This window comes from Agelaius phoeniceus, chromosome 2 (assembly GCF_051311805.1).
Source record: "Agelaius phoeniceus isolate bAgePho1 chromosome 2, bAgePho1.hap1, whole genome shotgun sequence".
NCBI lineage: Eukaryota > Metazoa > Chordata > Aves > Passeriformes > Icteridae > Agelaius > Agelaius phoeniceus.
In genome coordinates, this window is record NC_135266.1 from 64634667 (window position 1) to 64659991 (window position 25325).

General features: G+C 38.7%; 1 protein-coding gene across 4 annotated transcripts in view; it reads left to right on the top strand.

The window, feature by feature from the left end:
• Positions 1–25325, top strand: part of RNASEH2B (ribonuclease H2 subunit B) — a 43250-nt gene that overhangs the window by 9807 nt on the left and 8118 nt on the right. For 3 of the 4 annotated variants that reach the window (XM_077173713.1, XM_054654903.2, XM_077173712.1), the window contains exons 2-9: positions 1283–1354; positions 4278–4385; positions 6650–6726; positions 9279–9399; positions 15720–15784; positions 17008–17113; positions 20215–20293; positions 21077–21119. In XM_077173713.1, the coding sequence (XP_077029828.1) occupies positions 1283–1354; positions 4278–4385; positions 6650–6726; positions 9279–9399; positions 15720–15784; positions 17008–17113; positions 20215–20293; positions 21077–21119 (671 nt within the window). The remainder of the gene's footprint in view (positions 1–1282; positions 1355–4277; positions 4386–6649; positions 6727–9278; positions 9400–15719; positions 15785–17007; positions 17114–20214; positions 20294–21076; positions 21120–25325) is intronic. The other variant, XM_054654904.2, reaches the window with a different exon arrangement.

Sequence of the window (25325 nt, forward strand, 5' to 3'; positions counted from 1 at the left end):
GAGGTGTTAGTGAAGATCCAAGTGTGAGAAGTCCACTTGTCCTTTTCAGATACGGCTCGGGCTTTCAGCCAGGGTGAAGGACAGCTACTTTCAGTTGTTCCTACTTCCCTGTTTGCCAAAGAATTGTGCCAGCTCCCTCTTCCCAAACCTGCTGGATGTTACTGAAAGGGGAAGGACAATGTGGCACCTTCTGTTCCTTTGAACAATCATGCAGTCTGCCTCTACTGCTCCTCTCTGCTTTCCTCAGCAGCACTGTAACACAAACATCAGCCTGATCTCTGTCAGTTCCATTCTCTGGGGTCTGGATACTCATTATATATGTGAAATGTTTTAGTAATTTTCCTTGCTCTGATGAATGCCTGTATGAAAGGAATTGAGGCAGAACTGGCAGCGTGCAGGCTAAGAAAGATGATTCTGTCATGGTGCTCTTTACTGAGATGTGGGAAGTTGTTTTTGTAAATATAAGTTAGACTTTCCCTACAAAGAGAACTTGGCTAGAATATAATTAACTGGGGATACTTATAGATGTGGTTTTTGTACTTGAGTCAGCGTCCTTGTGGTAGCTGTTTCCCTCTTTTTTCGGTTTCACAGAAAAAATTATACCTTTGTGGCTTTGCTTATCTTCTGTTTGTTCAAAGGTACAGGAAAGAAAATATCTGTAAGGGGCTTCAGCCAGAGGTGCTGCATTCTCTCAGCTTCTTTTTCTTGTGGGGGGAATTAAATGCAATCTTTATATTTCAAGTTTATACATAACAGATAAATAAGCATGCATGTTTTTCACAGACATAGCAACTAGAATAGGCTAATTCCTGCATAATCTGACTTCGTGAAAGCTTTAAAGGATAGTTTCTCCCCATGTGTATTTTACCTTTTGGACTTTCTTAATGTCCGCATTGTGCTTGGCCTGACTAACCAAAGCATTCTCATTGTCTTTGTGACTAATCAGGGCAGCATATCAGTTCATCTTACTTAACTGGGATGTCAAATTTAGGAGCTCTCTTGCCTGAAGGCTCTCTAGGGGGAAGTGGTTTTCAAAATCTAAATCATCCCCAGGTGCATATCTTTCCTGTGACAGATAGAGAGTGCCAGGAAGTCTGGAATCATAATTTAAGTGCCTTGATCAGGTAGGATGAATTTGGGCTGAGGCATACAATTTTTAGGCAGATGTGTGTGTGTGTGTTTTCAAAAAGTGTCAATCCAATTAATTCTGAACGTCTTGGTGAAGCAGATGTGAAATACTTCACAATTTACAAGTTCCTAACTTTTTCCTCTCCCCTTACAGAGGCTGCAATTGACCCCCCAAAGACACCTGACAGCGAACCCTTGTTTACAAAACTGCGCAACCCAAGCACAGGCAAGTTCTGGAACTGTGACATGAGCTTGTTAAAATTCTGGTTGATTTTCTCCACCACCAAAAGATTCATGTTTCTCAAAGCTGAAATAATGATGATAGGTACAAATCTTACGTGCCAAAGAAACTGCTGGTTATGCCAGATGGTTAATGCTGTGCAAACATTTAGGATTTCTTTTATAATTTTAATTGGTTGAACTGTTTATTCATCAGAAATATTGGCAGAACAAAAAAGGGGTGTAATTTAAGTTCTGTTTTTAAGTGCATTAGTTTTGGGGAGCTTACAGTGTTGGGTGTTGAGTCCAAGTCTTTTTTTTAAATCCGAATTTAGGCTTCTTAGCATTCATCTTATGCTATAAAATAAATAGAGTTAGAAGAAGTGATTCAATTGTACTTACCAAGCTTTTTGGGTCTTTTCATTTTTAAATCTAATTTTCTTCTTGTGGCCTGGGTCATGGTGTCCCTTTTCTCCTTAACAGAGGACGAGGCACTTTGAATTCAAAATACATTAGAAAGACCAGCAAATGCAGGCAACTCAATGACACCACCATCCCACCATTACTTTCTTCTAGTCATATTGTTCTTTTGGTCAAGGATTTTTAATTATTCTATGATTAAGTAATAATTGGAGTGTGTGATGCTGCAACAGAAACTTGCAGCAAGCCTTTGTTAGGGTTAACATTCTGTTTGAAAAACGTTTTTCATGCTGTTTTTTTTTCTTTGCCTGAGCTAGTTTCTTTTCCGTAGATTAAAGTTTTATGGTTTTGGTCTTTGAAATTGACTGCTTGTATTTATATGTATTTACATATATGTGTGTAACTGAATCTTCAGATGAATTTTATTGTCACAGTATAGGAACCATATTTGTTCTTGAAAGAGGAAAATTGTCAAAAATAATAATACAGAATGTAAAATCACTTACTCATTATGATGCCAGTTTCTTGATTGCTCAGATTTGCAATGGGAATATAAAGCCACATCTATTTTCCACCTGTGTTATTATTTCCTGCTGTAGCATACTGCCTTTGTAGTTTGTTATGTTTTTAAAAGCATAGATGTTAATTTGTTTTTCTCTGTGTAAAAAGAGATCTGTTTACCTTGTCGAATCAGAGATCTTGGGGAAGTTTTCTGGGGAAAACCTGAAGTGCAATGATTGTCTGGGTGTGTTCCTTTAGAATTTACAGGACCTTATTTATAGGCCTGCATAGACTTTGAGTTATGTAGCCTGTTATACATACAAAGTCTGAAAATGGAAGAACTGAGAACACACTATTAATGTATTTTCCTTACCTTTGTGTCTAACAGATGAATTGTTGATGCCAGATACTGTATAAGTAGGCACTGAAGGACTCAGCACACTATAGAATCAATGTTAACCACTTTATTAAATAAAAGCATGCTTCATCCTTTATATAGACAGGTAAAAAGAACAAGATTTCTATCCCTTACAAAGACTATAAAGTAGGATCAGACTGCAATTCAGAAGTACTACAAGAACCATTAGTGAAGTTGTGAGCAAAGCTGTCCGGGTTCTCTCTCCATCCCCTGCAGTTCCTGTCTAACAGTACTGTAGGGAACCCGTGGTGACTGTCCTTTTAGCATAATGACATAAATTAAGGAGCTGTACTTAGGTAATAAAAAGGGTTCTTTTCCCAAGATTTCATAGCTCACCACTGGATTTGGCTAGCACACTCCCTGGTAGGAGTCTTAAGTTGTTCAGTCAGCACTTCTGTGAGTAGTTTGATATGGGGCTGATCAAACTGTGGTGTAGACCCTTGTTGAGGGTGCACATGGTAATGATTGAAACTTCTGCTCCCCCCTTATGACTACTCATTGCTCCTCTCCTCTCCTACCCAAAAGAAAAATTATCAGAGTACTGAAATTATATCCTTAAGTGAGGTTAAACATCTGGTCAGCCTTTTGGATAAAGGGGGAAAAAAATGCATTACCAGTCATTTTTGGGAATTCATGTGTCTGCCCATTTTTGCTGACCTCCCTCTGCACCTGGGGGTGTCCGCAGACTGAGAAGAGCAGTGCTGATGTCAGCTTTCAGGGCTTACACTGAGCCTTCTCTGAGCCAGCCCATCATCTGCAAGTCACTGCATCTTTGCAATTTATGTGCTCTGAGCAGGACAGCCCTGCTGTAGTTGCTCTTGTTTCCTGAAGATGGATTGATAACCAAGATGGAAGCAGTCCAGCCAACAGACTCAGGTGACCACATTTCAGTGGCCCCTTCTGTAGTTGTGGCAACTTCCCATTTCTGATATGGAAAATGCCAGTCCTGTTTGCAATGTGTTTGTCACCCTTCCATTGTAACCCAAAGCTAATGTCAAATGGTAGAACTGTGATGACCTAAAATAAAGCTATCCTTTTCCTTTCCCAACTATTAAGGTTCTGATGGGCACTTCAAACCAACTTCTTCTAGCTTCCTTGTTTACTTTATATGTCTACCCATACAGAGTCATCACAATCCATTTTGGTGCACAAAAAAAAAAAAAGAATATTTCAGATTGTCCATGAAAAGTTTGAGACTTTTGTTCCCCTAACCCAGAGTCTGGTATCCTCAAGACAAACATGATGGAAAGAGAGGAAATTCTCTTGTTTTCCACCTTCCCTCTTCACTGCAGAAAAAAGCTGATTTCTTGAGTGATTTTGATTTGGGTTTGGATCAAAGGCTTTCTGTTGTAAGATGAACTATTCACACATCTTATTTATTGATTCAAATTCAGTTTCGTTTATAGAGCTGGTAAATGAACATCTGTATATAATAGTGTTTTTTGTCTGAGCTCTCTTTGTAGTGAGTTTATGTAGACTGTGTGTATGTTTGTGTGTCTGTATGTATATAAGGCACATTCTTCAAACATATTGGGTATTCTTTTGATTTTTCTGAAAGCTTACAAACACAAACCAGATTTCTTTTCAACAGGGGAAGCAACCCTTTACTTATTCAATAGTGGTGCACAGCAGCTGTTTGAAGTAAAAGCTTTTCACGAGGAACGTCGTTCCTGGTTTATAGGTCAGACTGTTCAACAGGGTGAGTTGCATAATGTGTCTTTCCCCCATCTTTAACTAATGTTTGTACACAGACCTTCCCTCATTCTTCTAGTAAATTTACAGGTGTTTTTCCTTGTTTGAGACATGCTGCATCATATCCCCACCTTCTGATAGACTCATTTGCCATATGGATTTAACCAGGGCTGGGGGCTTTGTCATTTCTCTTTAAAAGGTTGCCTTTGGCAGCCTCAATTAGACTGATGTTCATTTGTCATTTTTTGAAGGGGGAAGGAGGGGTAAGTAATTCAGTTGTGTTTAAACTGAAGTGCCATAAAATAGTTAGCTTTCCTTGTCAATCACACCAGCAAGTCTTCTGTGTAAGTTTATATGTATTGTCCTATGGGAAAGAAAAGAAAGGGCTGGAAGGCCTTAGCTAGCCAAGCAAAGTGGTGTGTTAGAGCTCCAAGCACTGGAATGTATGGTCTTGTGTTCTTTAAATTGCCTCTGTAGTCCCCAGCCTAAGTGCTGAGTTCTCAGGAGAGGTCTGAAGCTGCCATTTCAGTGTTCTCTCTGAAGGGGGCTGGTCTGTAATATCCTGGACATTCTCTGATCCTGTTCACCTTTGTGAAAATGAGGAGGAAGCTTGTGTAACTTGCTTGGGATGGCTTTCACAATCCATTTTCAGTAAGGATGTTATTGTAGCAGTCTTTCTCTGCCAGCATGTCCACAGACCAGCATGTCCATAAGTATTAATTCAGGAGATTAAGGTATATTTGTTTTATTCCTTTTCATTAGAGAAAAGTCCTTTTATAGTAATAAATAAAAGCAACCCTTCCAGACATATGCCTTCTTTAACAGTGATATCCCAAAGTGTGTGCTACCTTTTAAACATTCTCTGCAGGCACATAAAGCAGTGCAAGCAGTATGTCTCTGAGCTTTTCCTTGCTCTGTCTTGGGGGTGAGCCAACAGACTGGGTCTGCTCCCTGCTCCCAATTATGTCCACATTGTATTCTCTCTCCCTTTCTAACCTTTATTTTGGCCCTTGGGAAACAGTTGCCTTAAGAAATCATGCCCTCAGTTTTCTTTTAAAAATACAGTAGAAAAATTGTTCCTGAATGTTAGGGCTGCTGTATCTCTGAAAAGGTCAGGAGAAGAACAATAAAAAAAAAAAATCTGTGTGTTTGCAGTTAAAACAATTTATCTGGTTATCTGCAGAGAAGGGCAGAGGTCTTTATACACTTCTAGTGAGTCTGAATCTTTAGAAAAACAAAAATAACTCCTCCTGGAGGCTGGGTGGAAAGCATTTAAATGGAAGCTTTTAGAAAGTGGCTAGTGGGTCTTTTTCCTTCCAATTTCAATATCAAAGCTTTCGTGTTTGTAAGTAGCCCTGATGCTTGCCGTGCCTCACACTGAGCATCATGTTGGCAATACACATGGTAGGTTGGATATCAGCTTTGCCCAAAACACATTCTTCCCACATGATCTTTTGTTAGTTTTAGGGCCATCATAATAGGATTTCCTTTTCTTTAATTATCTTAATCATGTGATTTAAAACAAAAATAATTACATTTATTTGCTTTTGGTTTGCTAATTACTGTCAAATTGTCATCAATTATTTGGTCTCATTAGTGAATTTCCTTGATCTTACATTGTTTCAATTATCTGCAGTTGTACAAAAGGCCTGACTAAGCCATTGTCCTGCAATGAACTCCAGATGGGCAGAGGTGTCTGTTTCAATGGGAGACCAAGTTCTTCCTTTGTGTGTAACCTTGAATGCAGCACTCTGAGCCATGTATTCTGATCTAAGTTTATTTTGTTCCATTAGGAGACTGCATCAGATTCTCCCTTTGCAGATGAAGGCAGCTCTCACTTAACTAGCCCTTGAAATTCTTTCTTGTCCTGCCTGTCTCTTCTGCCAGTGCAGTGTTACCTTGCCCAGTGTTAGAGGTGGAGTATTGCTGAATATCTCTGGTGTACCAATCCAATTTCTGTTGCCCCCAAATCTGCCAATAGAGGGCAGCTTCAATTTTGCTGGTTTTAATACAGGCCAGAAAAAAGGCAAAACTCAGAGTACACAAAGCAGAAGTCCTGAAGTGGAGTTTGTGTTTTGGTTTGGTGGGTAGAGAATAGAGTTATATCTGTATTTTTAATATGAAATTACAAATACTATTTTCCTGTTTGTTTTATTAAAATATTGGGATTCTTATTAAAAAAAAAAAGTTGTTCACACTCCTAAAAAACATCCTAAAGCCCCAAAAAGTCATTATATTGTGGAAACTTACTTTTGCATATCTGTCACCTAGATGGGCGCCTGCTGTTTGTTACACCAATGGACCCCCTATTTCTGATACTTTACTACCTCATAAAGGCAGACAAAGAGGTAAGCCTACTTTATTTTTTCTTCTGGAATTCTCAGGACAAAACATTATTTCTGACTTCAGTTCTGCAGAAGCTATGTTAATTTTACAAAGAGTGGCTTTCCATAATAATGGAAATTTAATTTGCTTTTAAAGCAGTATTATCTTAATACCTAGAAGTATTTTTGTTTCCATCAAGTTTTTTGGTTGGTAAATTATGCTACAAGAGTCAGCTTTCAATCTCAGCAAGCAGTAATCACCTTCTTTTTTTTAGAGAAGAGAATCTCTTTTGTCTTTTTGTGGGAGCCTGTCCCAGAACTATTGAATTTAAAATGCTGACATGTCATCAGATCAAAACAAACTAGTGCCCTTTCTGAGGCATCAGTAAAATGGTTATTTTGGGAAAGAAGGGGAAAAGAAAGAATAATTTGGATGCTATGGAGGAGGAAGGAGGAACATTTCTGTGGCAGTTTGATCTTGAAAGGAAACAACAACATTTGTAGAGATGCCATATCATAGAACAGCAATGGGATGACTGAGTATCCAAAAGTTGGGTAATTAAAAAATGGGTTCATTGGTTTGTTGTGGGTGTAGCAAAACCTCACTTAAATTTCTGAAATATATCAAAAGTTGGAGGCAAATTTTCTGATATTTTTTAATAAGCAGCCTTTGAAAAAAGGGGCACAAAATAATATTGAAATGTTGATTTTTTTGTTGTTTTTTTTGCTTGTTTGTTTTGTTTTGTGGAGACAATGCACTCTGTGCATCCTAAGACGTTTTGCTCTAAAGAATTTCTACAAGGTTGCTTGCTATTTTCTGCTTTAGATTGCAAGTGGAGAATGCAAGAGAAAAAATTATTTATGGTGAAGATATAAAGTCACCTTATACTTTTGTAATAGTAACTTACTGTTCTGTTGTGATTTTTTAATTATTTAAGGTATAGGGTGTGCAGATACTCTGTATTTCGCTGGTCAGGCTGGTCAATCAGAAGAGGTCATTCCACAAGTAGTTCAGTTTGTTCCCTGGGCACTGCACTCTGAATTCATCACTCCTTTGAAAGCTTTATATCAAACTTAAATTAGGGAAGTAGTAAATCTCTCTTTATGTGGGGTGGTGTTGAGGTAGCCTGAGTAAAGGACAGCTACTGCTGCTGTTTCTGTGCATGGGAAGAGTCCTGTGCTGCCCTTCACTTTTTCAGTACATTGTTTTCTAGGTTTTCTGGTTTTCTAGGCCAGGCATGATGCCAGATAAATGCATAGAGCTGTTGTGGGTCCTAAAAAAGGGCAAATGCTTTCCTGCAGCACCTTGCCTAAGTTAGTGTATTCTGCAGTCTTGTGGCAAGGTTAGCCTGAATGCAGCACAGTCGCTTCCAGCTTGAACTAATGGGCATCACTGGATATCATAGAATCATCCTTTGCACTGTCCTTTGATTTTGATAGTGTGATGCAGGATTGCTTTGTGTGTCTCTGAGCAGAGCCATCTCCTATACAGCACCTTTCTTGGCGTAGGCTCTGTGCCCATGCATGAGGTAAATGCAGCTGTCTTGCTTTGGGATACAAGCAGGTCAGTTATCTGTAAGAAAGAGCTTATTGCAGTTTTATTTTTGTGTCTCCTAAAGTCTTTTTGCCACAGTTATTGTGCCTTTTCCCTTTTAAGGAGAAGAAACCCTCTAAATACTTTCTCGGTTCTGCTTTTTTTGTGTTTGTTTGGGACTTTTTTTCTTGTTTTTATTGTGATTTAACAATAGATGGTTACTTTTATTAAGCCTCTGAGTGTCTAGAAAGAGAATTAATTAATAATGAAAGCACTGTACCCCAAGTGGGTTTTTTCATGCTGACCAGTATAATGAGTTCAGCCTTGTCTGCAGAGACCGCGCACTCTCTAAGCATGAGAAGTTCACAGACTCTTTGTACTGATGCACTAAAGGATCTTTCCAAAGGGAAGGTTGCCAGTTGTGCCAAACCATGCTGAATGATTATGCATTGTTTGGCAATGGCAAAATTTGTTTGATGATTCTGTCATGTGTGGGGCTATTTAAGTTGTGCCAAAATCACTTTATATCCCTACTCTGGCCAAACTGGAATTGACTTTGCAGAGGTGAAAGGTTAATACTGTGTTCCAGAAGCTGCCCTGCTCCTTTGAGATTTATCTTTGTGGAAGGAAAAGCAAAATTTGAATGGAAGTTATGACACTGGGTTTAATCCAACAGGTTTTGGTCTAAAACACTATTGGCACACACTGACTACTGTGTCTTATGTCATCTTCCAAAAAATCCTGCTGTACTTCACATTAGTTTCTCCCTATGTTGTTTTAAATTTGGCCTTTTAAGCGCAGTGTTTGAAGAGTTCAGCATTTTGCAGGTATTTACTGGTCTGAAATAAATATTTATAGCTTGCTTTGTAATCAGTTTCTGAATGTGTCATGTGTTACCATTCAAAATACAATCTTCTTTAAATCCTTTATTTTAAAGCTATGGCCATTGCATGCATATATATTTATATACATATGTGTAGTGTGTATATATGTGTCTTAACATTTTAGTAATGCTTTTGTAATCCCTTTGATGTATTTTCAGCAGCAAGGAAAGTTCCAGCCACTTGATCAAGTTGTGCTAGACTCAGAATACCCTAGCTGCCCACTGCTGCTGAAGTGTGCAGATGTTAAACAGTACATACAGCACGTAACAGAAGAAAAAGGTGAAAAAATGGGGTGGGAAGGGAGGGAGGACAAATAAAAAAAGACTCAATTTGTTAGTGTCACCTCATTACAAGATAGATTTAAATATTGTTTTTTGCTTTACCAAACAACTGAAGTGCTGGACACAGCTGTACTTTAAAAACAGAAGCTTAGGCTTAGAGCTTGTCATTGCAGTCTTGTGAATAGAAATATGTGGATCTCAGATTATCTGCTGCAAGTCTGAAAATCTCATGGAGTCTTGCTGCTAGGTGTCATACAAATGATAAACCAATCATAGCTGGCTTCTTGACATTATTGTATATGTTGTGAAGTCTCTTTGACTTGGATCAGAATCTTACATCTCTTTCAATTCTTTATTTAGTGTAGGATGGTCTGGCATGGAAAAGGTCCATTTTACTTTTTTTAATCCTTTGTCTCAAACCATTGAAACAAGTAGAAAAAAGCTGGAGAAGAAGAAATATGCTGTTGAGAAAGAAGAACACAAATTTTCTGGCATTGCATAATTTAGTTTTGTGGGTTTAAGCTTAAAGACTTAATTGTTTTAAAATACAAAAATTGATTGGGATGCATATGTATATGAGTGAGAAAACTCAAATGGAAAAAGTTAGCAAGCTATCAATTCTGTACATAGTTTCCTCAGCCTTTGCTCAGAATTCCCTTTGGTGTGGGGGCTTTCGTTTTATTTGAGGACAATATATGCTTTCTAGGGAAGGGACAGAAGCGTGACATTATTTTTGTAGGTTTGCAGATACACAAAACGTGCAAGACCTCGGTTTTTATTTTCAGTCCTTTAAATAGCATTCTACTTAGGCTTGCTAACTCCCTGATAGGGAATGGAGATTTCCCTGCATGCACATGGAGACCTACAGGAGAACATACAGGAATCTTTTGCACCACCAAATGCAAAAGGAGTAAGCTGTCTGATTCTTATGCACCAGAGCTGCTCCAAGCAGTTGAGATTTAAGTTAAAAGATAGATTGAAAGCTACAAACATTAAGAATTTGCTTTCACGAAGCAAGCTGACCCTTATCATTCATATATATATGTAAGAAGAAATATTTTGATGATCTACAGATAATTGGGAAGTGGCTAAGGAAAGGTGATGAAAAAATAGTGTCTGCTAAGTAAAAGACCAGACCTCCTTCTAGCTGTATAGAACATTAAGGTGTTTGTGAGGGGTGGAAGCTGTAAGTTAATTTAGGTGAACAAGTTTAAGTGTTTTGAGCTTTTTATGGTGCATGTGCAGTAGGGTAGGGAAGTTGCACTTGAACTTCAGGGCAGAAAATCTAGGTAGCAAGGCTGTTGTCACATTCTCTTTGGGACTGGAGTAGTTGGAATTATGTGCTTCCATAAACACATAACTGTGGAGTAATATTACTATTCCTCCTGCATTTCCAAAAGAGCCTACAGAAACATTTAGTTACATTTTGTATAATTTTGGACCAAACAATCTTTTTCTTTGGGTGACTTCTGACTTTTGAGAAGGCTTCTCTAGGATAGGGGCATCTGAAAAGCAAAACCCTTTTTGCCTTCTCATGAAGTGACAAGTATTTCCATTAAAAAGTATTTTTAAGCTTTCAGGCAATTGCTGTGCCCTACAGCTTGTGTAACATGGTAGCCAGGGTGAGAGAAGAGCTGTTAAACTTCTGTGTACACAATGACAACACCATCAAGGTTGGATGAAACCTTCAAGATTGTCAATCCAAGTGTCAACCTAGCACTACCATAATCACTCCTAAACCGTATTTCCAAGTACCACATCCAGACTTCTCTTGAACGCTTCCAGAGACTGTGATTCCACCATTGACCTGGGCACTTTATTCCAAGGCCTGATCACCATTCCAGTGAACAAATTCTTCTAATATCTGATGCAAACATCTCCTGGTGCAGCTTAAGGCCATTTCCTTTTGTCCTTCCACTTGAGACATGGCAGAAGAAACCAACCCCCACTTCAGTGCAACTCCTTTCTGTTTCTGTTAGGTGTAGAGAGCAACAAGGTCCCCCCTGAGCCTCATTGAAAGTAAACACCCCCAGCACCTTCAGCTGCTCCTCATCAGACAGTGCTCCAGACCCTTTACCAGCTATGTTGCCTTTCTCTGGACACACTCCAGCACCCCAATGTCCTTCTTCTAGTAAGGGGCCCAGAACTGGAGGTGTGGCCTCATCAGTGCTGATGGGGACAGTCACTGCCCTGGTCCTGCTGGCCACCCTATACCTGATACAGGCCAGGATGCATTGGTCTTCTTGGCCACCTGGGCACACTGCTGGATCATATTCAGCCCCTGTTGACCAGCACCTCCAGATCCCTTCCTGCTGAGCAGCTTTTCAGCCACTCTGCCCCCAGCCTGCAGTGCTGCAGAGGTTTGTTGTTTGTTGACCCAAGTGCAGGACCTGGCATTTGTCCATGTTGAGCCTCATGCTATTAGGTCTCAGCTCATCAATCCAACCTTTCCAGATTCCTCTGCAGAGCCTTCCTACCCTGCAGTAGATCAACACTCCTGCCCAGCTTGCTGTTGTCTGTGAACTGACTGAGGGTACACTCAATCCCCCCATACAAATTATTGATAAAGATATCAGATAAAAAATTGGCCTTGGGGTCACTAGTGCCTGACTCCCAGCTGGATGTAGCACAGTTCTCTGGGCCTGGCCATCCAGACTGGTTTTTACCCAGTGTAGAGGGTACCTGTCCAAGCCATGAGCTGACAGTGTCAAATGCTTTCCAGAAGTGTAGATAGACAACATGCACAGCCTTTCCCTCATCCACTAAGGAGATCACATTATCATAATGGAAGTCAGGTTGGTTGCCCATCTCAGAAGGGGAAAAATGGAGCCACATCCTTTTGGCTGTCATACTTGAGTCTGCATAGGAACTTAGGACAAGGTCTGGATTTTTTTTTTGAAGGGGCACTTCCTCCAAACAACAGTAAAGCCTTTGGGCAGTATTTATGTTCCCAAAACAAAAGTTTTTTTTAAAGTCTTTGCTATAGACAAGATCTTGTGTCTTGGTCTAACTTCTGTATCCATTCTGATACTGTATTTGCAGTTATTATCCATCTGGGATCATCTTTCCATAAACTGTATTCTCTTAGTAGTGAAGATGCTTCACTGCTTGGTTTTTTCCATTTTAAGTAATCTATTATGTACACCCATAAGTTTGTGTCATTTTGCCAACAAATTGTATTAGCTATTAAAGGTGTGTTCGCTTCCTGGGTTTTGTTTTGAAATGTGAGGTCAACAATGCTTTTGTCATAAAAGCTGTACACACACGCACCCATCATCTTTATGTGATGTTCTTGGATTTTCCCAGGCATGTACCTGCCTGTACATGCTACTTCTTTTCTTGTTCAGGTTTGGATTGGGTTACAGTGGAGCTTGTTCTTAGGATTTCTTTCTTTTTATAGAACACCAAGAGTACTGTTATGCAACAAACCCCTTGGCACTTTCTTGCCTGTCATGCACACATCACCTTTCTGTTTAATCCACTTCTATGTGTTTCATATTCTCATGTCTTTTATTGCTTGTAAAAAATACCAGCATTATGACTTCAGGTACTCACTGTTTCTGGCTCTTAAGAGCTTTTGTCCACTTTGTAGCCTTTCTCATTTTAGGAGTAGAGCATTAGGGCAAGAAATACCAGTTGCGTTAAGGCTTCTGCAGCTCTGTTCTGCTTGACAGAACTTAACAACATAATTATTTCACTCTTCATTTAGTCTTAAGACTTTTAACATCTGTCTAAGAAATTCTTACCCCAGAGCACTCACAGTTTACACTTACTGAATTAGCAGAAAATCCAGCTTCCCTGGCCTCATTCTTGAAGGGCACTGAAAATTCATTTAGTTGAATTAAATTCTGAATTACCTGCTTTAGTAGTTGTGGAAAGGGTGTGTTACAGCTCACTAAGTCTGGGTGAGGCAGGTTGTTTGCTAATAAATTTTGACATTGGATTGAATGTACAGTAGAGAGGGTTTAAGAAAGGGTTATGAATTCCAGTTCTAGAGTGTTACTCTTTGTTTCATTTTGCTAGGCAAAAGCTGCACTATGATCTTGTCTGATGTGATTAACATGAAGAGCCAAGAAAACTTACCTGATTAGAAGAACTAAATAATATTGCCAAGCTTGTATTCCCAGGAGGTAGGAAAAAAGGGGCCCTATAAGTTTCAGAGTTATGGAAAACACTGAGAAAATGGATTTTAAAATGTGCTTTAGGCAGTTTGCTCAACAATACATCAGGGAAACTTCCAAGTCTACATAGCGATTACCCGATCACTGAACATATTATTTAATTGTAGAACCACTTATATTCCATCTGTATTTCTCAAACCCAATCTTTCCAGATGTCTCAGACCAGTTTTATAGGCACCAGACACATTAGGGAACAAAAGGCTTTCCAATATATACTCATATTATCAAATGTAGTCACTAACTCTCACCAATATCAAATGTGCATCACATGTTAAATCCACGTTCCAATATTGAATCCTTTTGTCAGCAGTTTGTGACTTTCATAACTCACTTTAATTCTTCAGAGGTCTCGAATATTGTCAGTTTCTAGGGTTTAATAGTCAAAACTGTCAAGCACACAAAATATTTTCAAACAAAGTGATCTCTGAAGGGTTCAGTGTAATTATTTTTCACATGTTTTAATGAAAATGGCTTCACAGTTCTACATTTCCTTTCCCTGAGTCACTCTGAATCATGCTGTTGTGGGGGAGTCTGCCTGGGAATCCAGACTAGAATTACTTTTCAGCATGGGTTGGGGGATGGGGCCCAGAGGATGTCCCTTCCTCAAACTTTCTTAGATAAGAGAGGAATCCATGAATTGTACTCACTGTGCTTGAACCCAAACCACGTTAGCCCTTTGAGAAGCAGGTTCAAGTATCCAGAGAGTTTCTCCATTTCTGCTCCTTTTCTTTCAGAGCTTCTAAGTCCTAAAGCCTGCAGCCAGCAATGTCACAGCTAATTGTTTTACCTGCAGCTCATCATTAAACAAAGTGTACATTAGTGTATTTTTTTCATTTTTGCTCTGAAGAATTTTTGCATTTTGCTATTATACAACTATTGAGAGAGATTTAAACTTTTATCTTGCAAGCAGCTTTCCTTGACCTCTCCATACCCCCTGCCATGCATGCAGAAAGAGCACATAATAGTTCACTGTTAGTGTGCAATTTGGAAGAGCCAAGATAAACCCCAAAGAAGGAAATGCTGAAGGAATCATAAATAATATGTTGTTGTTTGCCAGGGGAGAAGGAAAATCCATGAAATGAGTGTTGGAATATGACACTGTATCAGTAAATGACATGAAACAGATGTAGGTATTTATGGGAATGGTATACAGGAGATCAAAACTTACTGAAATACCTGTTAAAGAAAAGGACTGAAGCAGCAGGCTCCAAAATCTCCTGTGAAATCTTATTAGGCATCTGATTCCATTTCCCAAATGTAGCTTTCTGTGAGTTAACATTGAATTTTTATACTGAAATTTCCCTGAGCCTTTGTAATTGTCTCTTTTGCCTGGATGTTTTGAACGGATGTATCTCCAGATCACATGTGAATAGCAAGTGCTCATGATGCCCTCGTTATCACAGGGGAAGCACTCTCCAGAATTCTTATATCATCAAGTTAATTTGTGTTGCTCCATAAATCATAAGTGAATCATGTACTTCCTCCCACAAGGAGTGAGTTTCACTATTTTGGATTCTGTATTTTCTTTTAACATTTTATTGAATCATGTAAAAGGGGGATAGAAGTAAAAATCCTGTTTTAGTCACTCTGACATGAGAGAGGAGAACTGATAGGGAAAGGGTTTATAGAAGAGGTGGATGGTTTAGCTTCAGTAACCAACTCTCTGTCCTGGTCCCTTACTAGGTGCTGAAATCCAGTACATAAAGATTTAAGATAATCTGTTGTTTAAAAAAAAATAAAATTGTGGAACCATAATTTTGTGTTATAAGTTGCGTAGTTAAAATCACCAGTCTGGTGACACAGGGCAGTGAAGGTGAATGAAGCTACAAGGGCTCGAGAAGAATCTTAGTGAATAAGAGAACCCAAGATTGCACATAAATAAATAAAATCTGTGCTTTGCTGGATTAGGTCCTAATTAAAGAACTGTCAGATTGTCCAGACTTGTTCATATCAGCTCAGCCTGTTTATTTTTTTTTTTTTGCTTCCAATATTTTTTAAACTTATTGCCCTGATATCAAACATGTGCAAGATGCAAATTAACTTTTATATTCTATCTACAAGTTAAAAGATTTTAAAGGTATTGAAACTGCAATCCAAACCAGACATGACATTTTTCCCCTTGCTTGTTTTTTCTCAGAGATTGGCAGTCAGAAATTCCACAAATACAGCCGAGAGAAGACACTGAAGTGGTTAAAGAAAAAGGTATTGTGTTTCGCTTTTGCTTTAAAATTGCTATTTGTTTAAAATGGAAATGCTTTTTAGCTTGTCCATATTTGCATTGGAACCATGTGCTGTGCCTCAGTTCAAGGTACGTGTCCTGTCCAAGAAGGACAGACATCACAGTAAAGTTGCTCCACTTGGGAATGTGATCAGGTGTTAGAGATATTAACAAGCTTGTTGCATTTCTCTTTTTGACGGGACTGGCCATGAAAGGGGCTTATATGGGGTGTGGGTAGGAAGAAGATGCTGTCAGCTTATTGCTGTGGGCTTTGCATAAGGTGAGGGGCTTGCTTTTGCTTTGTCCCTTTCATAGATGGGCTAGAGGAGGGTTTTAATTGTTACAGTTTCTAAATTCTGCTGTGCTTTGAAGCTGACAGAACTACCTTGGTTTTGTGCTACAAATGTGTTTCCTGAAGTTTTGGCAGAGTTCACTCAGAATGGTCCTGGTTTGGTTGCTATTATCCTGATCCAATCATGCTGTTCAAGAGGCCTGTAGAGTTTGCCAGTAATAAACTAGTGTTAAAGCTAAGCTTGATGGGGTCTTTGTTTCGGTATAAAGAAAGTCAATTTCATTTGACTCATGCACATGTGCCCTTAACATGATGCCGCTCTATAGAAAAAGAGGTTGTGCATCACATGATGAGGAGGCCTTGTCATTTAAATTAATCAATGCAAGCACAAAATCTGGTCCACTTTCTGCAGTGATGAGGCATGGGAATGAATACCTATTTTGCAATGATTACCTGAATATTTACATGTGAACAGGTACCTGTTTGTGTTGTTGAAAATACCTTTGTCTGACAGTTCTCTCTCTGTTGGATCCAGCACATCAGTGCCCTGTAAAGTCTTTAATCTTTGATTTCCACCAGGACTGCCTTTGCCATCCTGCTGAGCTCAAGAGTGTTCTCTGAGCAGGTGTATTTCTCACCTGTATAATCATGGCTGTTGAGTCTGAGTAGCTCAGCTCATCTTAGGGTGCTGCAAAAGTGGTGCTGTGTTGCCAAGGCAACATGTTCAAAGACATGCTAGTTTCTTTGGGTTTTTTGAGCTCATCTGCTAGTCATTACAAATGTATATTAAATTTCACCACAGTCCATAACTTGAGTGTTTTATATGCTTGAAACAAAATTACAAGAGCTTTGTCACTGCATTAACATGTGCATAACAATATTGATACAGGCATTTCATTCTTTGGTTTTCTGTAGGTTAATCAAACAGTGAAAGCACTTAAAAGCAACAATATATCAGTAGGTGAAAGGGTGCTTGCAAGTACATTTATCAACAGTAAGCAGATCACAGATGCTCAGGAAGGTAAGAAAACTAAACATCGTAATGAATTCCATTGTTGTGAAGTCACATAAGTAGAGATAAAACACATGATTAGAAACTAAAATATATTGAAATTGTCCTTTGCAGTAAATTTATACCCTGTACAAAAAATTCCATATAAGTTGCGACTCTGTGCCTTGGCTTTTCCAAGTTCTTTGCTATATTCATCAGATGACATTGTAATTAACAATTACAGTGGTCTCAGCTGGGGTTCTCTTAGCTTCTTCACAGTTCAAGGAGGAAACATTTTTCTCAGTGAAATATTTGCTGAAGTGCTTTGCTGAATTGAGACTGTGTTAAAGAATAGGACACATATTTATAATGTATATGAGTTCCCACCCAGTAAGTGTGTCTGTATTAGAACATGCTTCTTTTCATTATTATTTTTATTAGGATGCATGGAGTATTAGCATTCATAGAATTCTTCAAAATGGTGAAGGGATCGTAGGAAGTCATGGTCACAGAGAAAAGGCTTCTGGTCCAAACATTACTTCATGCAACAAATGTACAAGTTGGATGCTTTTTTGTGGGTGCACTGGCATTTTACCATCCTCAACCCACTACAAAATGCACAAATGTGTAATTATTAAGGGCAAAATTTTGATAATAGATGTATTAAATTATAACAGTCCTATTACCAAAAAGTCTCGTGGGATCCTGTTTGCTTCTATTCACCATTTTGCTGGGGAGGACAATGTTCTGAATGTTACTGACACAAAATTCTGTAGAGAAACCTGAAAATGGATTCGGAATAAAATCTTCAAATGTTAATGAAAATTAAGAACAGTTTAGAGCAAGATGAACCAAGGCAAATTGTTTCTTATTACAAAGACAGTCAGAAGTCTTCATGCTATTGAAAATTAAGAAGAAACAAAGCAGCTTGCTCACAAAGTGGAAAATGAGCTACCAAGTCATGATATCAAAAGAAACAACATAAATGAGATTTACAAGGCAAATAGACAATTTTATAGAACAGAGATTGTTATATATGGTTTTTAAAAAGAGATAAAATTGCAAAAGTTGTGGCTTTAACTTCACAGTAGCTTTTCACCTTTTTCCCAACCCCTACTTTTTTAAAGAAAGAGGAAAGTGTCCTGGCAACAACCATCTTGACTATGGTTAAATACTTTTTCTCTGAAATTTATAATTAAATATTTCATCCGCAGTGGTTTTTTTCCCACCCTGCTCTTTATTTGTAGTGACATGATTATAGTAGTCTTTTTAAAAACCTTGGGTTTTCATATTTGAGAGAGCAGCATTGAAATTGGGAATACTGGGGTCTAAAGTAAGTGAGTTTTGGAGGCAGTCCCGCTGTATGTGGCAAGGTGTATGACAGGAAGTCAAATGGGCATTACTCAACACTTATTTCTAGTAAGACTCATTTTCTTGTCTGATTTTCACTGCTGTGACAGTGCAATTTATTTCTGTACAGAATTGTTTTCATTGGGGTATTATGAAATTTCAGCACCTTAAAAATAGATGGGTATATGTAGTTAGCATCTACAGAGTTGTAGGGCAAAAATAGGGGAGGATATAACGAGAGCAAATAGGGAAGTAGGGGAGGTTTATCATATGGGACCTGACTATTTCATTCAGAAGACAAAGAAGGGAAGTGTGCAATATTCCTAATGTTTGATGAAAGATTAATAACAAGATAGGCTGGTGTAAGAACACAGTCTCCATAGGAGGCAAAGAGTGGTATTTTTAAATTAGTAAAGGAAGATAGTGAAGATGGCTTCAAGTCAGAAATGCAAAGGGAATGTGTTTTGTATTTAGTATGAAATAATAGCAGTTGATTTGGACTCACCATTCAGTGTCATAATGCAAAGAGAGAAATTATTGGAATATTTTTCTTAAGCAGTAAATTGGACATATTAAGTGCTGAAGTGAAATTGTCTTGGGTTGGAATTATTTTGTGTTCTCTCCTGACCCCAAAGTAGGCTTAGAGAGTGAAAAATCTTTGATGAATCTAGGCAGTGAAGGAAGGAGAAGTGCAGATATGTGATAGTAAGAATTTATTATCAGCTCAACTGAAATGCGTATGCTGCTGTCAGTTTGTTAATGCTTTCTCCTTCAATGCCAGTTTGCATTGGGCTTTTCAGGTTAAAAAAAGAGAAAATGGGGAAAAAAAGATAAATTTATCTCTGGCACTAAAGTAATAGCTGTTTGCCACCTTAAGGTTGGTATGCCATGTACTTCTGAACTCTTTAAGTGTGGAGGCATATGAGCAGATAAACTGGCCTGTTGGAGTTGGAATTCCGAGGGGAGATTTTAGCTTAATATCTGTCTGGCAAATGCTTCCTGTGCATGGGTGCAGTTACTCCCTAGCAGCCTCAACAACAGCAAGTTTAAAAAATCCAGCCCATGATCAGTAAATGCTTGTGAAGAACGTGACCGGAAAAGATCTGGTTTAGGACTTTGTGTTATAAAAGGGTCACTTTTTTTCCTCAGTCTCCAGAAGAACATTTATAGCAGGAGTGCCCTGTACTGAAAACAGCTTCTAGTAGTTCATATTTCCACAGATAATTATCCTGTCTTGCCAGTGATGTTTAGATAGGCCTTGGCATTTTCTATAAAGTACTGAAAATTAAGTACAAGACTTTGAAATAGACTCATTGTCTCATCTAATTGTTTTCAGTTGAAGCCAGAAAATGTTCTTTAGTACTGAAGCCCTTGCCAAATAATTGTAAGATCCAGATGCTTTAAAATTAATGATTGCATGTTCTGTTGAGTCAGCTTTTTACTTTTGCAGGTTTTTAAAATTTAATTTCTTCGGAAAAATACACGATATCTAGTACTCTCAGAAAGTGAACAGCTTTTGTAAAGTACATGCAGCAGATATTAATAACATGTGCTGACAAAGTGAGTGTAGTAAGTCTTTACTTTTTAAATAAACCTACAAGTGTCATATAACATAAACTAGTCGAGGCAGAGAAGCATCACAGTGTATCCATTAGGAGTCTGTTGTGAGTGATTCAACCTTGTGCCTCATGGTAGCACATGCAACATGGCTAAAGCAACGTGACTTTGTAACATGAATGTTCTTTTTCTCCTCCTTCCCACTCCCTGACCTCTTCCTGAAGACTATGTACGGTATGCCCATGGGTTAATATCAGAGTATATTCCTGAAGATCTGAGTAAGGAGTTGTTAAAATACTTGGGGTAAGTATTGTTCCAACTGGCTTACAGCTTTACATGGCATGGATTAATGTCCATTTGGTCATTTCTGTTGAATACGGAGATTTGTTCATCAAGGCAGTGCAGTGAATGACACAATGAGATTATATTTGCCACACTTGAATCATGATTTTTCAAATGTGGATTATGGGTTATTTTTTGGCTTTCCTATGGTGTTAAGAACTGTGAGCTGGGGGAGATGTCGGATAGGTCTGTTACCACTATTGCCTGATGAAACCCTGAGTAATGTGTCCTGTTTGAAAACAAGTGGGAGGAAAATCCAAAAGAACAGTTTGTCCAGAATTGTCAAGCACAAGCAGCAGAGCCAGAAATTGAGTCTTCATCCCCCATCCTCTTTCCTTTTCCCTACTCACTCAATGCTCCTTGGGTTTGACTTATTTATCTCACCTGTGTTAGTTTGTATTTAAATCTGGAAGGTGAGCCAACGTCCTCATCCTTGTGTTCCCTGCCAGCAGCAGACTTGGCTTGGATCATCACTGGGACTCTGCGCCTACTCATCAGTTCAGTTCTGCTCAAAGGCTTCTGTTATGGTGGCCTTTGGAAAAGTGTGCAATTTGCAGCCTGAAGCCCCATAGCTGAACAGTTTCATAAGTCAGAAATACAGTCCATGAGCTGCTTTTTTTTGCAAGTGCTTGCCATGTGTGAGCAGCTGATAACCAAAGCAGCATTCATGAAGAAGGATTTCCAAACCCTAGGTTGTGCAATTCATCTCTCTTAATTTTTAATTTAAAATCTTTTGTTCTGCAGGCTCCCAGAACTTAGAAGCCCAGCACCAGAGCCACCAGTGAAGGTAGGAGAACATTAAGATATTGATAGATGTGTTGTAAGTTAATTTTTCTGAGTTATTATTGAAACTGGACCAGACCAAGCACTGGGTACAATACATTAAGTAAGGTGGCCTCCTTGTGAAAAGCCAGTCTGAAACAAGCTCAAGAAATCTACCAGGGAACTCATATTTTTAATAAGGAATATTTTGGTTGGTTTTCCTTCCTAAAAAGGGGAGGGAAAAAGAGAGGCATATTTTATGGTTTTGGTCAACAGTCTTTTTCATACGTGTTCTGCTTATTTAGTTTTATTGAGGTTGATGGGACAATATGACCTCATAGGTTTTCTTTCATATATAATTTATGAGGACCCTGAAAGGGACCTCCTGGGTCATGGATTCCCAGACAACCATGTTGAATAATCTCTCATACACTGACCATTCTTCACTGTAAGTCTCATTAGGATTTTTTATTTCCATTACTTCTCTTGGAAGAGTGTTCTATAACCTCATTCCTCTGATGCTCAGAAACCTTTCTGTAAATTCCACCTTGAATTTATTCATGGCCAATTTATTCCCCTGCCCTTTTGTGCTAACTTTATCATTGTTTTTTGAAATTGAAATGGCTCCTTTCCCTCCCTAACATTAGTTCTTTCAATGTGTAAAGGGAAAACATATATACTTTGTGTTTTCATTTTGAGAAGCCAGTTTGGTTGTGTGAGATGGATTGTCCATTCCCTCATTGTGGAAACATTTCTTTACACCTATTCCAAGATGAATTCAATTGTTTCAAAGCAGGTGACCAGAAAAATGTGTAATTATTTCTGATAAAACCTTTACTCATGCAATATGATGGCATTCTTCCCTTCTTGTCTTAACTAGAAATACTTTGTCCCATCACAGACTAGAATCCCATTTGCCTCTGTTGGTGTGTGATCAGATAGCTCTCTGTTGTGCTGTGAATAGTTAAGACACACAGTTGGTTTGTTTTTTTCCACTGCAGTTTCTACTTGATCAGTTCTCAGATTTACAAGAAATTCATGCAGTTAGTTTCTGTGTACATGACCTTTTGCTTCTTCTGTACGTTTAATCTGGTTTTAATGTTTCCAGTCTTGAAGGTTCCCCAACTTTTTTACACAGTGTTAAAAGCTCTTTAGGTGTTCATAATGCTACTCAGTGGTGTACATTCAGCAAATGATAGCATTCTATTATTATCTTTAATAGTAATTAACTAGTAATCTCCATCTGATCCAATGGCATCCCTTTCTGCATTATTTGCCTTTGTTTCCCCTTTTCCCCAGTTTCTCACCTACCTTAAACTTCTTATGCAGTATTTGTTTTCTGTAATTTCAGCTGCTTAAGTGGCACCATGTCAAGTCCTCTGGCAATCCTTCACATTTCGTTGCCAGAAAATGTGTTATATTTGAGAAAATAAAGGCAACTTAGTAGGCATTACCTTGTTTTGATTTTAGGCTGAGACATACTGAGAGAGTTGGAGTTGTTCAGCCTGGAGAAGAGAAGGCTCCAGGGAGATCTTACAGCACCTTCCAGTACCTTAAGGGGGCTACAGGAGAGCTGGCAAGAAACTTTTTACAAGGGCATGTAGTGACAGGACAAGGGGCAATGAACTTAAGCTGAGAGAGAGTGTAGGTTTAAATTAGATGTGAAGGTGGTGAGGCAGTGGAACAGGCTGCCCAGAGATGTGAACTCCCATCCCTGGCAGTGTTCAAGGCCAGGCTGGATGGGGCTCTGAGCCACCTGGTCTAGTGGAAGGTGTTGCTGCCCATGGCAGGAGGATTGGAATTAGATGATCTTTAAGGTCCCTTCAAACCCAAACCACTCTATGATTCTGTGTTTCATTTACTCTTTAATTATTCTTCCTTGTTTCACTTTTTTCCCCACTCTCTTCTCCTGAGTCCTACTATCACTTTTTCTCCCTTCTTATATTAAAGATGGGTCTGTGGCTATTCTGCTCTATGGTCCCTTCCTGACAGAATATACACCAGGTTCTGGCTCTCATCTTGTAGCTTCTGATGCGGTCTTCCAACTGGATCAGCATACTGAGTTTTACTTCTGTCCTGAATAGAGTGATTTCTATTCTCTCTTCTGTCCCTGTGCTTAACCTCTTCATTTTTATTGAAAATGATTTACTGAGGCAAAAGAGTTCTTCCATTTTGGGTCCACACATAGGTTAACTTTAATATCTATCAGATCCCTACAGTACAGCAGCTTCACTTTCTCTTTTTTAATTCCCTTTTTGCCTCTGTGGCTAAACAACCTTGTACTGTTTGTTTTAATTTCCTTTCCAAGGTCTAACTCAGCTTGACTTTTTGGCAGTTCTCACTTAGTCCCAGGATTACCTGACCCCTAAACCGATCTTTTTTTTTTTTTTATTTCCTTTCCCCTAGTCTTTTTTCCCCCCATTCATTAGAGATTTCTGCTTACACCTAGTGTCAGTTGGATTTTTTGGGGGATGAATGGGGGGTGGTGGAATGTGTGTGCATCTGTGTGAGCAAGGAGCCACATTTATAGTGTTTAGTCTGAAAAGCTTTTTCCTCCAAGATTTTCACCTTGTTTGAAGTCAAAGATCCAAAATCACTTCTTCAGTCTTTTCCCTTCCAAATGTCTTCCTCACACATCAAGTCCCTTTGCTTTGCCTCAGACAAGTAAGGCATATGGTTTGCAAAGTTTGCCCCCTAGAACCAATAACTCCACTTTGGATAATCCTTTCCATTTACTTTAAACTGGGCAGCCCATGTCTGCTGAAATGAGATTACGTATCATGCTGGCCTTTCCTGCAATGTCCCTGCTACTTACTGAAACAAAGTCTAAAAAAACCCTCAGTTCTGGCTCATTCAGTGACTGTTCTGTTTAGCAGCATGTCAGCTAGCACATAGAGGAATAATTGAGCCCTACTGTTATTAATAGCATTTGTTCTCCAATGGATATCCAGAGATATGTTATTTCCATGTGGCTGGACAGTTGTTCTGGCTGCACAGTTACTTGGCCCTTTGATTCAGTTAAGAATTATCTTTATGTGTTGTAAGAAATATTAAGCACACATCAGGAGCCAATTGATAGTCATTAGCTATATAAGCATGTTAAAACAACTGTATTAAACTGCATGTGATGTACATTCCATATTGTGTACGAATAGCTCTTATACCGTTGGGATAGTTCTGAGAATCTATTTTTAAAAACAGTTTTATTTCAGCAGTTTGGTTGCAGAGGAAATGAGGCTTAGAACTGTTCAGTTGTTGGGTAGTGAGACCTTGCTAAGGATCTGATTAATTTCCAAAACACTGACCAGGGTGTGTATGATGTTTCTGTGTTTAAGTCCTTGCAACTTCAGAGATTAAAACACTCCTTTATTTCACAATCTCAGAGGAGCAAGGTAGGCTTATACATGGAAACTTCGTCTCCTTCAGACTGTTTTTAATCACTTGTGTTGACATTTCTCTTCATGAGGGCAAGGTGTATTATCAGACATAATATATGATTATTCCAAAATAAGGTTCTAACATGCATTTCCTGTTTTGGAAAAATAATTGCATGTTTGTACATTACATTAAACTCTGAAGGGAGGAAAGATGTAGAAACTTCAGTGATCAGCTGAAAGGCAACAACACATTCTCTTTCTTGAACAAGAACAAGCTGGGTGCAGCCTGGTCTTTGTGATTTAATAATTAAATCAAAATTGCATGTTCCTTGTATTAATTGTAAGCCGTTGATCTTGTGTTGTAATCATCACACTGTCCAGTTTGTCAGCACAGGGAGTCTGGCTATTGGCAGATGATGAAAGACATTTACAAAGAATATGTAGGCTTTGCTACAACTAAACAGCAAATGTTTTGCTGAAATGCAAGCATTTTTGTTGTAAGTTTTAAAAACTTGTTTATCAGATTCCAAAAAGAGGAGAAAAGTAATTCTTCATTAGATTGTCATTTGAAAATGTAATCACAGCACAGTAAACAGCCTCCTAAAGAGGCTGATCCAGATTCTATTGAAATCAGAAGAAAAGGCTTCAGTTGGATCTGGTTCTAAGAGCTGAGAAATCTAGGCTGCAGACCTGACTTCTGTGCCAAACAGAGAGAGGGAGGGGGAGAGAGAGAGAGAGAGATATCAGAAGCACCATAAACAAAATGAATAAAACAGGATCTTAAAATGTATGGTACCATCCAAGTTGCTTGCAAAATCACTCTCTTTGGCACAAAAGCTGGGAAGGCCACGGTC